The sequence below is a fragment of the Dermacentor andersoni genome, chromosome 10 (assembly GCF_023375885.2).
Source record: "Dermacentor andersoni chromosome 10, qqDerAnde1_hic_scaffold, whole genome shotgun sequence".
Taxonomy (NCBI): Eukaryota; Metazoa; Arthropoda; class Arachnida; order Ixodida; family Ixodidae; genus Dermacentor; species Dermacentor andersoni.
The window spans coordinates 123,414,208-123,429,781 of NC_092823.1; the positions used below are offsets into that span (position 1 = coordinate 123,414,208).

General features: G+C 47.9%; 1 protein-coding gene across 1 annotated transcript in view; it reads right to left on the minus strand.

The window, feature by feature from the left end:
* The window catches only part of LOC126544922 (venom metalloproteinase BumaMPs1-like), a 33,741-nt gene extending 24,459 nt beyond the window's left edge, over positions 1–9,282 (minus strand). Inside the window, exons 1-2 of the mRNA XM_050192471.3 lie at positions 9,217–9,282; positions 1,281–1,453 (exon numbers count right to left, since the gene is read on the minus strand). Coding sequence (XP_050048428.1) covers positions 1,281–1,453; positions 9,217–9,262 — 219 coding nt within the window. The 5' untranslated portion in view covers positions 9,263–9,282. The remainder of the gene's footprint in view (positions 1–1,280; positions 1,454–9,216) is intronic.
* Between the last annotated feature and the right edge of the window lie 6,292 nt (positions 9,283–15,574).

Here is a 15,574-nt window from a genome sequence, read left to right on the forward strand (position 1 = left end):
CTACGATGGGGACAGAGTCTAATCGCGCCGAGGGCTGATCGCTTTGTGTGAGCCGTGCTCTCGCCGCAGAGTTCGCGTTGAAGCGAGAGGCAGCACGAAGGCCAATTCTCTCGGTGCTGCTGCCACTCTTCCTAACGCCAGCATTTTGTCAGCGAGTGTCCACGGTCAGCACCTCACATCTTTTGAGATGTTTTCCTGTGCGCGCGTGACACCATGCTTGTTAATTCAGTTAATGAGCCCACTTAACCCAATTAGCTAATTAATCCAATTGAGTTGATGAGTTAATGAGCTTATACGGCCGATATTCTTACTTCGTATAGCTGTCTAAAATTTGCTTTGCCAACCGATGCTTCGCCTTCCGGCCGAAGCTACAGCGTATTTTTTTTTTGCAGGTGCGGCATTAGAATATGTGAGGGATTTACATGTATTTACAGTTGCACCATACTTGTCTTGCATACAGTGGTTATCGTTCTATTTGAATTCCTATACTTGACGCTAAATGGTCCTGTAGCCTGTGGGCAACTAGATGATGTATCGCTTCGCACAGATCATACTGTCCGTACCTTGATCGCACAAATGTTTTAAGTCAGAACCAAGAAGGTACGAACGACGCCTCGTGTAATAGTTCCAGCAATACTATCACCATTGTGGGAATAGCGACACTTCATTGGCTCTATGACCGGCCACCGTGGTGGTGTAGCACCTATTGTGTTGCGCTGCTAAGTACGCGGTCGCATTTCAAGTGGACACCAAATGCAAAAAAAGCGCCCGTGCACCGTGCATTGAGTGATTTTTCTGCGATCTAACGACCCAACGACGGAAAATAGATTGTAAGTTCTGACGTCACATAATACGTGCCGGCACTTAAGTTCAGGCGCGAAAACTAGGATGGAAAAAAATCCCCTTCGTTTCCTTCGCTAGCTTTCTTGCCGCCTACTTAATGAAAACAGAATCTTGAAAGGGTATTTTACTATTCTAAACTGATTCAGTACTTGAGATAGGACTTCTTGTTGACCTTGTCGGCACGGGTTCATTTTTAAAAGAAATGGCGAAATCGAAAACGACCCGTCGTCTAGTGTTATGTGTCGTCTCCTTTTGTGCCATACCTTCCAAGATGATGTAGTGTTCATCTTTAGTGACCCTTTGGGTGCCGGCTTACTCTTTCTGATGTTTTCGTGAACTCTCTTGACACTGCGGTGGCTTCCGGGCCAGCTACATACGTCTCTGGGACCGCTACTACATCCGGGGATCTGGGAGATTTCGTGTGTGCGTGTACGTACAATGTGCGTGACAGTCTTTCCATCTTCTTCCGTGAGGACTCGCAATTCGGGCGCCGCTACCGACGCTTTCCGAAGGTTCAGCGTCAGTTGGTCGTGCACCCGCATCACCATCGCTCCGTCTGAAGACCGTTCCTCGAGGAGCCGAGGGTAGACGAGCCTTGGTTCCTCCAAACCTGCATAAAAAGGGCAACTCCACTGCCTTTCAGCTGTCGGGCCCTGGTGGGGCAAAGGTTGAAGAAAACTGTAGACTGCTGTAAAGCAGGCTGTAGAATAATAGGCTGTAGAGTAGAGAACTGTAGACTATTGTAAAGCAGGCTGTAGAGTAGAGAAGAAAACTGTAGACTATTGCAAAGTATGCTGTAGAGTAGAGAAGAAAACTGTAGAGTAGGCTGCTGTAAAGCAGGCTGTAGAATAGGCTGTAGAGTAGAGAAGACAACTGTAGGCTGCTGTAAAAGCATGCTGTAGAGTAGAAAACATTACTGTAGACTGCTATTCAGCAGGCTGTAGAGTGTAGAATAAAACTTTAGAGTAGGTTCAAAACGGGCTTATACCGACGGATGGTCGCAAGAGTGGCACGAGAGCACGCTACAGGGCTGCCAATGCGTGCTATGATGCCCCCTAGCGGTTACTGTCTATATTAAACTGAGCACGATTGTTTGCATGTCGCAGTATTCATCCACCAATAAAAGAGAACGTAGTTGTCTTTCCCAAGGATTTTACCTTTAAAGGTAACTGTGGATATTGGAATTAATCTGTGGTCACGAATAGATAAAAGCGGATTTTGGTAAACTGATGGCAGAAATGTTGGGGAAATGCAGAACGAAAGAACAATGACCTTTTTAGTGCGATAAGTACTGTATGTTTGGATGTTTCGCGTAACCCGACAGAAATTAAATTAATCACTGGTTTTGGTGCACCAGCGACTAGCCAGTTTAAAAAGGAGGCTGATACGCGCCGTTCATTCATCCACCTTCGTGTTTGCTCACACATCGATAGGTGCTATCTAAATCCGCGCCCCAGTGACTGTGGTCACTTTGAAAAGCCGAAGCATATCTCGAAGGCTATGCTTTTATTTCTTTTTTTTTTTTGCAGACTGCGTTGCTCCGAAAGTGACGGCGGAGCGTGAAACACGTCATACGCGCCATGTTTTGGACATCACATATTAGACACAGAATAGAGGCAAAGATGACGAACTGGGTGGCACCGGCCACAACGCCCGTTTCAGAGGGCGTGCACATAAGCTCCGTTCACCCATCCGTCCTCAAGTTTACCACGAACTCTCCATCAAGGTCTAGGCTTCACGCAAGCACATTGCCATACAGTTAGTATTGTCGCGGATCACTGAGAACGGAAGCTTTATTGCGAGAAGTCGTTGCCGTTGTTGCTCTCTGAGTGGTTGTGGAGCAAGGAAGTCATCCTGTCGCACTCTGTCGGCACAACCGAGAGTAGGGAACTCAGTATTCTTTTATTGAGCCTGCGTGCACTCTCGTGCAAATCGTCTTTGTCGTCACCATCGTGGTTCGATGCAGAGAGGGGCGCGGCTATATAAGCAACTCTAGAGGAGATGAAATCGGTAACGGCATGAGCGCCGCCATGTTGCTGCTCTGTAGAGGTGTGCAGACGCAGGCGGCGAGATGTGATCCTCCAGACGAGATACGAACAAGTAGTACAAATAAGACTGCAGCGGTACCTTGAAGAAATAAGATGGTTTCCAAACACCATGATAGGGTTCCGTACGGGGCTATCCTGTTAAGACACATTCTTACTGATGAGAGAAGTGATAGCTAACATCGCCCGCGGAGAGGAAAGACTAGTGCTCGCACTAGACCTCAAGGGGGCATTTGATAACGTTTCGCAGAAAACAATAAGGGAGGAACTCGAATTGACGGGATGCGGAGAACGAACGTACAACTACGTGCGGGCTTTTCTCGCCAACCGCACCGCCACAATAGGAATCGGTCAAATCGTTTCCCGAAAGTTCAAGATTCCCAGTATCGGAACACCCAAAGGGGCAATAATCTCACCCTTTCTGTGTCGCTTGGCGCGACAGCTGGACCAAATCCCCGATTTGGGTTACACACTTTACGCGGACGACATAACGCTGTGGGCAGCAAGAGGCCCTCTGGGACATAAAGAACAAGTACTACAACAAGCAGCCGAGGCAGTAGACAAATTCTCGAGGAGCAGTGGCCTCAAATGTGCCCCCGAAAAATATCAGGTCATTCGGGTACACTCGAGGGGCTATATATCCAACGGACTTGTCAACATCGTTGTGGAAGGACCCACGGTCCAAGAAGTTAAGGCGATGCGGATCATGTGTTTCTGGCTCCAAAGTAGCAGGAAAGCATCCCACACCATCAACACACTGAAAACCACCGCATATAACATTGCACAAATGATCCGTCGCGTAACTTATCGTAAAGCGGGCATGCGAGAACACGACACGCTGAGGCTCGTCCAAGCACTAGTGATAAGCCCTACCACGTACGGCCACGTACATACCACGTACGGCCTGCCCTACCAGTTCCTTAGTCATGAGGAGGAGAGGCAGGTCGACATCATCAAAAGATCAGCCTACAAAGCGGCCTTCGGGTTACCCAAGGCCCCGGGGCGTCCACAGAGCGCCTGCTAGCCTTAGGAATACACAACACATTCGAAGAGCTAAAACAAGCCACACTAATCTCTCAGAGGGAACGCTTGAGCTACACTCACGCAGGGCGGGCCCTACTGACAAAGACAGGTATTTCCCCACACCCACAATTTATAAGCAAACACGTATTACCACTACCGACCTCAATACGAGCTCGAATAACAGTGGCCCCCATACCCAAAACATGCACCCGGACTACAATAAAGCGAGGCGAAAAGCACGCGCACAACATATTAGAACAATGTATGAAAATAATCCTACGTATAACGCAATATACACGGACGCAGCCGCGTATTCGAACGTACACTCGAACGTCAGTGATGCCCAAAAGGACGTCAGGGGGTACGCAGTGGCAATCGTCGACACGAAAGCACAGCAATAATTTACGGCAACCGGCCGGGATCTTATGGTGCCCAGGTCACACAGGCCTTGAGGGGAATGAACAGGCCGATTCACTAGCCCGAGGTATTATTGACCGGGCCGACTCGACTGGGACGGTCCCAGGTAGCCACTGTAAAAACCCCGATCCAACGAATGACCGGGAGATTCTCGCTCGTCAGCGTGCAACCAGAAAAAAATACCCTCCCCCTCACCCACAACTTAGTGGAGAGGAAGCCGCCAGCTGGCGCAAAATTGAGACCGGGTTACTCCCCCACCTTAAATTACAGAATGCCATGTTCCCCACTCGCTAAACGCCCGACTGCCCGTGGTGCGGCGGCATACCAACACTACAACACATTACTTGGGATTGTGAATCACACCCATTTGATAAAACACACCACACAATGGAGGAATGGGAGGCACAGCTAACCAGCTCAGACCTGGCGGGACAACAGTCCTTCATAAGACAGGTCAAGCAGGCGGCCGACGCTAGCGGGGCCTTGGACTAAAGGGGATCAGACCATTGCACGTAAATTGTTGAAGACAATAAAAGTTTCTCTCTCTCTCTCTGCCTCTCTCTCTCTAGACGAGACGCACAATCAACGCTTTCCCTAGCCTTGCTCAGTATAGTGGCGGCATCTAGTTCAGGCACCTGCAAACACGCCTTTTAGCGCACCGAAAAATTTCCATCAAAATTTTTGAAATACGCATCTGATCTTATTGAAAATATATGGAATGGACCTTACACGTCGTCCACACGTACGTTTTACGCGTAATGCTTGCATAACATTTTGAATCTTTTTTTTTTCGCTTTTCAAAAATGAGTCGCACCGACATGACGCCGTCTTTGCGATTGCCATTTTTCCTCTATAGTTAGGCCGCTAACTCTAAGCACATGGCCTCTTGACGACAACTGCTGGACTTTGTTTTAATGTCGTGAGATCGCGGCTGGTGTTTCTCGTGGAGACTTAACGTGTCGAATGTCAGCGTGTCCGAGCCCGCAAATAACGTCGCCGCCCCCCCCCCCCCGTGGCTGGCACAAATGTCTCACTTACGCCTCAGGTGTCTGTGCACGGCCGTCATACTGCCCACTGCTGTCCGCTCCCCCCCCCCCCCCCCTCCCCGCCAAAATAAAATGAAGTATTTAAACTAATATTGGCGAAATGGCAGCGTCCCGACATTTCAGAGATTGGTCAGGTATACATCTAAATGCGAAATCCGCGCGACAACGACGCACGGACAGCAACATCCCTCGCATACTCTTGGCCGATGGAAGACGTGAAAGGCCTGTGAAATTCATGAAACCTTTCAGATATGGAAACATAATGACACGTGCGTCAGCGTACCACCAGCGTACCACCAGCGTACCATCAGCGTACCGTCAGCGACGGCTCTAACGGGAAGAAAAGGCCGTGGCAGATATGTGCAAATCCTAGCAACTCCTGCGTCACAAAGCAAATATGTTGAGAGAGTTCTTACAGCCTTCCGAAGTCCTATGTATTTGGTTTGCGACTGCCCGAAATTTACTTTATTCCATTTATTGCGAATATGTAAACTTCAACTGTTAATACCGCAGCCATACTGTGTGCTCCATATATGTTACCTTGTGCTCTTTATAGCGATAGGAATTATACGTAAAATTGTCTGTGGCAGATAGCATAATTCTTGTCGTTAAGCTGGAATATACTAAGAAGCGCAAATTACTATTGCTAGAAATCGAAACACTTATTCAACCAAATAACGAAAATTCACTTATTAACTTCTTGATTAATTACATTACGCGCCATATTGCTATTTACAAATGGTAGCCGGTGAGTGTGGAAGGCGTATTTATTTGAAATGAACTTCGAGGTTGACACTAGTTTGTAGACATTATTTCCCAAACTGCGGGATAAAAGGAACGGGCGTGCCATTTGCTTTTGTTCTTCAATGCATGAAAGCGCGTTTTGTTAACAAAGTGGAACACAGGCGGATTTTTGTGGCGAATTTGATCCCGCATACCTCCAAACTGGTGTCAATCTGGAAATTTATTCCAAGTGTATACGCCTTGCAACTTCACTGGCTACAATTCGTAATTTGTCCTGTGCGCCGCAAATGATTATTTAACAAGTTAATTAGGTATTTTTGTTACTCAGTTGAATATGTGTTTCGATTTCTCGTGAAAGTAATGTCCGCCTCTCTGAATAATCCAGCTCAAGGACTAGAACTATGTTATCTGCCACGGGTGACTTAAAAAAAATTGGGAGAACTTAAAAATAATAACCCCGTGTAGATGCTCCAAGCGAATTTTTGCCATCGTAGTTGAAGTCAACGCCAAAGTCGCCTTGAGCCACCGTATAAAGTGGATAAGATCGCGACCTCTCCCCGTATGCCGTAAGCGCGTGGAAAAACGTGCAAGGGCGAACTGAGCAGGATGGTGGCTTGAAGCGCGCCATCTTCTCGCCCGCGGAATGCGGGAGAGAATGCCGGGAGGCGCACAAAACGTGATGAGCCCGCTCAGTCAAGGAAATAGCTGGCTGAAAGACGCAGGTTTGGAGTGCTACCGTATGTGCATGATGTCTCCCACAGGCTAAAGAAAATTGGGCAGCGTGCAGGAATCACAGTCGTTTTCTCAGCCCCGGAAAAGTTGGCAAGGCTCTGTAAGCGTGTAAGCGCGCCTCAATCACATAATAGTTGTTGCTCTGTTGGGCACAGCAAACGTTTTGTGACGTGCACAACGAATGTAGTCTACCATACTCCCCTGTCTAGTGGCAGTAAGTATGTTGGACAGACAGGCAGGTGCTTAAACGATCGCCTAAGAGAGCACTGTAACAAGGCCACTTGGGCACCCATTGCCGGGAATGCGGCTGCGTGCCCCTCTTTGAAGATACTGCAGTTTTAGCGAGACACAGCTCACCCGGGAAATTGTGGAAGCTGATTTCATCAGAAAACTTGGTAGTACGTGCGTTAGGGCCCCCTCTATCGCGCTGACCCCTGGTGAAGTCACGTATCTAAACAGATAGAAATCGTAATGCTCGTTCTTTTTTTTTCAAGTGAACATGCTCTTAGTACAGTGACTTGCTGTTAGAACACGTACCCCTGGTGACTGCCTTTCATTTTCTGCGCATGCCCCCTCTTACATATACACACACGATGAGGCAGCGCAATAAAATATTGCTGGAAGTCAGCGCTGTGCATGTCGTCTCTCGTAGTCCTTGTCCTCCGCGCTGTACGTTATTTTTGATCATGAATTACCAACTAGCCCAAGCAACCACGCTAGTTCGTGCCTTAAGTCTGGCATCCAGACTGGCAGCACAAATAAATAAATAGATAAATAAATAAATAAATAAATAAATAAATAAATGTCCCAACCCAAGTTCTGGCGTGTATAAAGAACGCCGGGGTGAATGGCTGAGGGTTAATTTCCATCACCAGAGTTTCCTAGGTATTTCCATGAACGAGTGTTTCTGGATAAATAAATAAAATAAAGTCGTGAATGAAACTCGGGGCCTGACTCATGCGTAGCAACAGAACATGGTACGCGAGAAATCGCGGCGCCCCATTCGCAACGTTTAAAGTTTGTCTTATCTAAAAAAAAATATTTGCTCCACCAAAATAATGTGACAGGAGGAGGACGAACAGCGCCGCGTTTTTGTAGCGATGCCGTTGGCGATGCCATTCCTTTTCGATCTATTTTAGTGCTTCGTCGGTGATCAAAGCGACGCATGTGTGCAAAGCGCAAAAGACGAGGACGGAAGGAAGAACATAAGAACATGGCTTACATGATTCCCCTGACTTGCGGAAAGAAATGCGTTGGCCAAACAGGCAGATGTTTAAATGAGCGATTGAAAGAGCATGTTTACAGTTTTTACACCGCCGTTCAAGGTCATATCGGCATTCACTGCAGAGACTGCCATTGTGACCCTGAATTTGAAAAGTGCGTCGTAATCTCCAAACACCAAGAACAGCTTACACGTGAAATCATAGAGGCTGACAAGATACAGCAGCTGGGTGACCTTTGCATCAGCATGCCGTCTATTGCCCTCACCGAAAACGAAATCAAGTACCTGGCTGTGACGCAATAGGGGTTCATGTGTCGCACGATGCAAAGGTTGTTTTTTGTTACTTTTGCTTATGTATATAGTTCTGGCGATTTCGCAAATAAAGTTCAGTTGAAGTCAGCGCCTGTGTTGTGTTCTTCCTTCACTCCTCGTCTTTCACGCTGTGCACACGTGTCGATATTGAATCACCAACTCACCCAAGCTTCTACCTTATCAAAGCGACGCGCCGACCAGGCTATCAATGAGATCGGCCAGCCTTGAACGGAGGGTGATCGGTGAACGGTGAGTGGCACAGAATCGATCGAAGGGCATCACTACAAAATTGCGGCCCAGCTATTCAAGTATATACTGTTGTTCATTGAATGTACGCAAATGGGGATGTAGGCCCCCTTAGAGTGGGCTATTCGAAGAAAAAGGCACAAGACAGAAGCACCGTAAGCATACTTTTTCAACAAAATCAATAGATGTTTTAAGAAACCTAATATTAAAGGCGTGCCATGCGCACGCGCATCAAGGAATAGAAGGCCATAAAATCATCGCGATAAAAACGCGCGCAAACACATATCTGAATGACTCATTTTTCAAGTAGCCGCAAGAGCAAGCACAAAAATTCGCCAATCAATAGATTTAAATAATTTCGTTGCAGTCCACAAGGAAATTCCGTGAGTCACTCAACAGACATCTCCTGAATCAATGACGCACTCACGTGCTTAAAGGAATAACCTTATTACAGGTACAATGTTCTTCTCAAATTGAAATCACTAACATGATAGAATTGAAAAATCACGTGGCATTGTGTTGTGCAAATTAAAAGATAGCGCAACTGCGAAGATAGAGCACTATGTCACTACTGATGCTGTCTTACCGTTCGCGGACAAGATACACAGAAGGAACACGCCAAAGAAATACATCGTGTTCTCCGCCTCAGAGTCCGTCGATCTTTGGGACTTATGAAGACGAGACTGCTGCACGTTTTAAGAAATTGTCAAGCGGCCTTCGCCATCGGCAGAACGCCCAACTTAAGGTCGGTGCTTGGGTCGACAATATCACTTTTGCCAGATTTTGCCATTTGGGAATCGGAGCTGGAGCATGTCGGCTGAAGTTGTGCCGATTTTTTTCTTGCAGAATGAATCTTTATGGCCCTTCGTAACGTCCAAGACAAAATGCGTTGCGTTTCTAGCGTTCTATAATCATCGCTGAGTGACCTTGAAAGTGCTCGAAAGAGAGTAGCTACAGCATCGTCGAAAGAGCAGCGTCCGTGCCTATCCCAATGAATACTGGTCAAGAAGCACATGTCGCAGGCAAATTGCATAATTGTAATGTACTTACAAAGCTTACCAGATGAAACTGAAAAAAACCAGAATAATTTAGCAGTCATTTCTGTAGTTTAGAACACTCTAATACATCGACATTCCACTTCGACTTAATGATGATGACGATCAATAATTTCTAATCGCACTCCCTTTAGATCTTGGTCCTTTTAAATTCCAAAGCATACATAAGCTAGTTACATTTTGCTATATATATATAACAATCTAGCATACTAACTATATCTAACTTATCTTTTAATGTTAACTATGACAGTGGTGATCCCGTCTCCATATCTTTCCGGCTGTTTGTATCACCAAGATGCCAGTTATTTGTCGCTGCTGTACACCATTGATCAGGTCATTTTCATATCATATTTGAACCATATCGCTTCTCAAATTGAAGCCACACAGAAGTTAACGGAAATATGGAGGCTTCATTTGATGAAACGTGGTCGAATAAAGGATGCCTAAGGCTGGTGGCAGCGTTGCATTTTGGGGCAGCTGTATCGCGAGAAACGATGGAAGAAAAGCAAAACCACTTTAGCCGAACTTCAATTGGTTTGCATGACGCAGTAATGCTGTTTTATTGGACAATCTTTTCTTTAACGTTAATTGATTCAGAAGGCTTCGGCAACTCAAGCAATGCGCATATCCGTGCTTTTTTATATACGTTAATGAGTCAATACAAGCTTTAACTTTTGGTTTCAACACTACTGGTGGGTGTCATTACACCTGTGTCCTTCTTTATGCGCACTGTTTTATGTCTTATATGATGCGCTTCACAAGCATCTTTCAGTTGAATGAATCAATATGAAAGGTTATTGAAACGCTGTGTCAGTCGAGGAACGGTATTGTGCTACACTTGAAAGAACGCGGTCACAGACACCCATGATATCTATGGAGTTTCTCTTTTTTAAATTTTTTTTCCATGCGAATAGCTTTCTTTGCCGCTTTCGATCGGTTTCGTAGTTGTCAGTGGTGGAAGAACAATCGCAGATGGTCAATGAGCGGCGGACTTAGCAAGGAAAACCTTCGTTCGTTCGTTCGTTCGTTCGTTCGTTCGTTCGTTCGTTCGTTCGTTCGTTCGTTCGTTCGTTCGTTCGTTCGTTCGTTCGTTCGTTCGTTCGTTCGTTCGTTCGTTCGTTCGTTCGTTCGTTCGTTCGTTCGTTCGTTCGTTCGTTCGTTCGTTCGTTCGTTCGTTCGTTCGTTCGTTCGTTCGTTCGTTCGTTCGTTCGTTCGTTCGTTCGTTCGTTCGTTCGTTCGTTCGTTCGTTCGTTCGTTCGTTCGTTCGTTCGCTCGCTCGCTCGCTCGCTCGCTCGCTCGCTCGCTCGCTCGCTCGCTCGCTCGCTCGTTCGTTCGTTCGTTCGTTCGTTCGTTCGTTCGTTCGTTCGTTCGTTCGTTCGTTCGTTCGTTCGTTCGTTCGTTCGTTCGTTCGTTCGTTCGTTCGTTCGTTCGTTCGTTCGTTCGTTCGTTCGTTCGTTCGTTCGTTCGTTCGTTCGTTCGTTCGTTCGTTCGTTCGTTCGTTCGTTCGTTCGTTCGTTCGTTCGTTCGTTCGTTCGTTCGTTCGTTCGTTCGTTCGTTCGTTCGTTCGTTCGTTCGTTCGTTCGTTCGTTCGTTCGTTCGTTCGTTCGTTCGTTCGTTCGTTCGTTCGTTCGTTCGTTCGTTCGTTCGTTCGTTCGTTCGTTCGTTCGTTCGTTCGTTCGTTCGTTCGTTCGTTCGTTCGTTCGTTCGTTCGTTCGTTCGTTCGTTCGTTCGTTCGTTCGTTCGTTCGTTCGTTCGTTCGTTCGTTCGTTCGTTCGTTCGTTCGTTCGTTCGTTCGTTCGTTCGTTCGTTCGTTCGTTCGTTCGTTCGTTCGTTCGTTCGTTCGTTCGTTCGTTCGTTCGTTCGTTCGTTCGTTCGTTCGTTCGTTCGTTCGTTCGTTCGTTCGTTCGTTCGTTCGTTCGTTCGTTCGTTCGTTCGTTCGTTCGTTCGTTCGTTCGTTCGTTCGTTCGTTCGTTCGTTCGTTCGTTCGTTCGTTCGTTCGTTCGTTCGTTCGTTCGTTCGTTCGTTCGTTCGTTCGTTCGTTCGTTCGTTCGTTCGTTCGTTCGTTCGTTCGTTCGTTCGTTCGTTCGTTCGTTCGTTCGTTCGTTCGTTCGTTCGTTCGTTCGTTCGTTCGTTCGTTCGTTCGTTCGTTCGTTCGTTCGTTCGTTCGTTCGTTCGTTCGTTCGTTCGTTCGTTCGTTCGTTCGTTCGTTCGTTCGTCCGTCCGTCCGTCCGTTCGTCCGTCCGTCCGTCCGTCCGTCCGTCCGTCCGTCCGTCCGTCCGTCCGTCCGTCCGTCCGTCGGTCGGTCGGTCGGTCGGTCGGTCGGTCGGTCGGTCGGTCGGTCGGTCGGTCGGTCGGTCGGTCGGTCGGTCGGTCGGTCGGTCGGTCGGTCGGTCGGTCGGTCGGTCGGTCGGTCGGTCGGTCGGTCGGTCGGTCGGTCGGTCGGTCGGTCGGTCGGTCGGTCGGTCGGTCGGTCGGTCGGTCGGTCGGTCGGTCGGTCGGTCGGTCGGTCGGTCGGTCGGTCGGTCGGTCGGTCGGTCGGTCGGTCGGTCGGTCGGTCGGTCGGTCGGTCGGTCGGTCGGTCGGTCGGTCGGTCGGTCGGTCGGTCGGTCGGTCGGTCGGTCGGTCGGTCGGTCGGTCGGTCGGTCGGTCGGTCGGTCGGTCGGTCGGTCGGTCGGTCGGTCGGTCGGTCGGTCGGTCGGTCGGTCGGTCGGTCGGTCGGTCGGTCGGTCGGTCGGTCGGTCGGTCGGTCGGTCGGTCGGTCGGTCGGTCGGTCGGTCGGTCGGTCGGTCGGTCGGTCGGTCGGTCGGTCGGTCGGTCGGTCGGTCGGTCGGTCGGTCGGTCGGTCGGTCGGTCGGTCGGTCGGTCGGTCGGTCGGTCGGTCGGTCGGTCGGTCGGTCGGTCGGTCGGTCGGTCGGTCGGTCGGTCGGTCGGTCGGTCGGTCGGTCGGTCGGTCGGTCGGTCGGTCGGTCGGTCGGTCGGTCGGTCGGTCGGTCGGTCGGTCGGTCGGTCGGTCGGTCGGTCGGTCGGTCGGTCGGTCGGTCGGTCGGTCGGTCGGTCGGTCGGTCGGTCGGTCGGTCGGTCGGTCGGTCGGTCGGTCGGTCGGTCGGTCGGTCGGTCGGTCGGTCGGTCGGTCGGTCGGTCGGTCGGTCGGTCGGTTCAGACCATTCGTTCACACTGACATTCTTCATTGAATTTTTTTCCTGGCGTATGCAGAGAGAGAGGCACCTGTTGTGATAGGAAATCTTTAAAGTCGGCCTGAAACGAAATTGCGGCCAGCTGCTGAGCATTGGGAAAGGAAATAGACTAAAAATAGGGAGAAATAGAAGTGTTGATGGAAAAGAAGAAAATGTTGGCTTGAATGAGCATGAATGAAAACTCTTCGAAGACACAAATACCGCCCACACTCGTGCATTAAGTTGACAATTGCCTTGAGGTATATCGCACCGAGGGTGAGGCTCCGGTTAAGTTCGCCAAAAAACCTTCTAAGACTAAGGTTAATTGTTGAATTTTGACAAAAGCTCTGTCAATGATTTAAACAACAAGAACACTTGACAATGGAATGTGCGATCTACAGAACGATGAATTTAATGCAGCATGATGAGAGAAACCTTGAGATAAAAGGGCAGCAGGAGAGCGTACGTAGGTGTTAGATATCGTCGTTTGTTAAGTTAATCTGGAGACAGGCAAATTGTGTTATGCCTAAAACAGGTAGGCGGCGCTTTTTTAGAGCCGCGCAATGGGCGCCTGAAGAAGAGAAGCGCAATTGAGAGTAGCAGACGACTATATATATTCGTGAGATTAGGAAACTTAAAGGCATACAGTGTGCTCAGTTTGTCTAAGATGCAGACTCTGAGCACGGGAGGTATGCGCTGGTCTTCAATTAACCACATTGAGGCTAATTTGGGTCTCTGGGTGTGTGTCAGTAGGTGTGTCGCTCTATGATGGCAAATAGTTCGGCGGAATCGAATCCATGTCACAAAGATTCCTAAACGACCGTAACCCAACGCTTTGGGTTTATTTCGCTAGTGTGTGTTTCAGTGCTCCCACGTGCTAAAGTACTATTTTTTAGTATTATTTATTTATTTAAAGCCAGTATAATTTTTTTGTGCATATGTAGTGGGCTTGAAGTCGCCGGTGGCATACACTGCTTCGACGCTTTCCAGTTAGACGTAATTTGACTCGATACATGTACCTGCACTTTCATGAAAAAACATAGTGATCTTTACCATCGGCACAGTCGCCGCCATAAGGTCAGCGCTTGCGTCCACAGTATCACTTTTGCCAGATTTCGCCATTTGCGAACAGGAGGTCGAGGCTACCGGCTGAAGATGTAGCGCTTTTATTTCTGGAAAATTATACTTTTGGTTCCCTGGTAGCGTCTAAGACAATACGCTGTATTTGTAGCCCTCAAAGGTAGGCGTTCTGGTTTGCTGGAGTCTTCGCAGAAGGGCACCGCAGGGATAGGTCACAGAACACGGGCAATGCAGGAACAACACGTCAATTTACTCGTCGTCATGTTCCTTCTTGAAGCCATTGGCCACTGCGCTTTTTTCTGCAACACAATTACACATTGAGCACACATGCACCATTGAGCACCAAAGGAGCACACATCATCGTCATCATAATCATTGTAATCGCAATATTCTTCACCGGCGTGTTTATGTACACCACCGGTGGAAGGCTTCTTCCACTAGTCTCCAACTACTTCTGTCTTGCGTCAGCGAACTTCATCCTATGCCTGCGAATTTCTTTATCTCCCCCGGCCACCTGGTTCTCGACTGTCTTCTGCTACGTCCCTTCTTGATTTGATTCTGGCAGTTTATTATGTCACTAGTCACCTGCCCCACACACATCATGGCCTTGTCAACTGTACTTCTGCCTCTTGATATCAACTATGATATCGGCTACACCTGTTTGCTCCCGAATCCACATTACCTGTTCGTGTATCTTAAGATACGCATACCACTTTTTGTTCTATCGCTCGTTGCGTTGTCCTTCGTCTCTAGATTCTCCGTCATCCTCCAAATTCCATTCGTATACGTTATCGTGGTAGAATTCACGGATTGCATACTTTCCAAGGATGACGGTAAGCTGTCGTTCACCACTTGGAAATGCCTTCCATAAACGATTCAGCCCATATTGACTCATCTCGAGATTTCCTTCTCGGAGTCCGCGGCTGCTGCTTCAATTTCCCGGGATAAACACGCTTTTGCAGAGCTTCAAGTGGTTAACCACTAATAACGATGTCTGGTTCAATCGAAAAGCTATTGACCGTTACCTTAGTCGTCTGCGCGTCAGTCCACAAATCAACTTTAAACTGTCAGTAGGAGTCATGAACCTTTCGCTGCAAATTATCTTCATCGTTTTCGGAAAGGACTATGAAATCCATTTATCTCAGTTTGTTTATATATTTCCTGTTTATCCTTAATTCTAATCCTAGGCAATCTAGCATCTGAAATGCTTTATTGCAAGCATGCATTATGTGTAATACAAAGGATCCGCAAAAACTAGTCTTGCTGACTTGCTGACAAAGCAGCCGTCACTGAAACTATAACAGCGAAAGTTACAAAGTTGATTACGATAATGAGGACGATGATGAAGAGGCCAATTCCGGTGATTGAGGTGAAGAGAGTACTGTCTTTGAACTTTACAATGGGCTTTCATCTACTAAATATATGCAGTTTACGTGATCACCGCCATGAGGACATAGTAGTGATTATTTTGGGGCACTTTACATGTTCATAAGCATGTTGGAAATAATCTGTGCCCTTCAGCGAGCTGTGCTATCTCTCTCGAAAAAATCCCAAACAGCTACTACTCTAGCAAAAGTGCTTTCGTCTCCTTACCAGCCAGTGGCAATTCAACTTGGCGTAAAATGTAGATATAGAC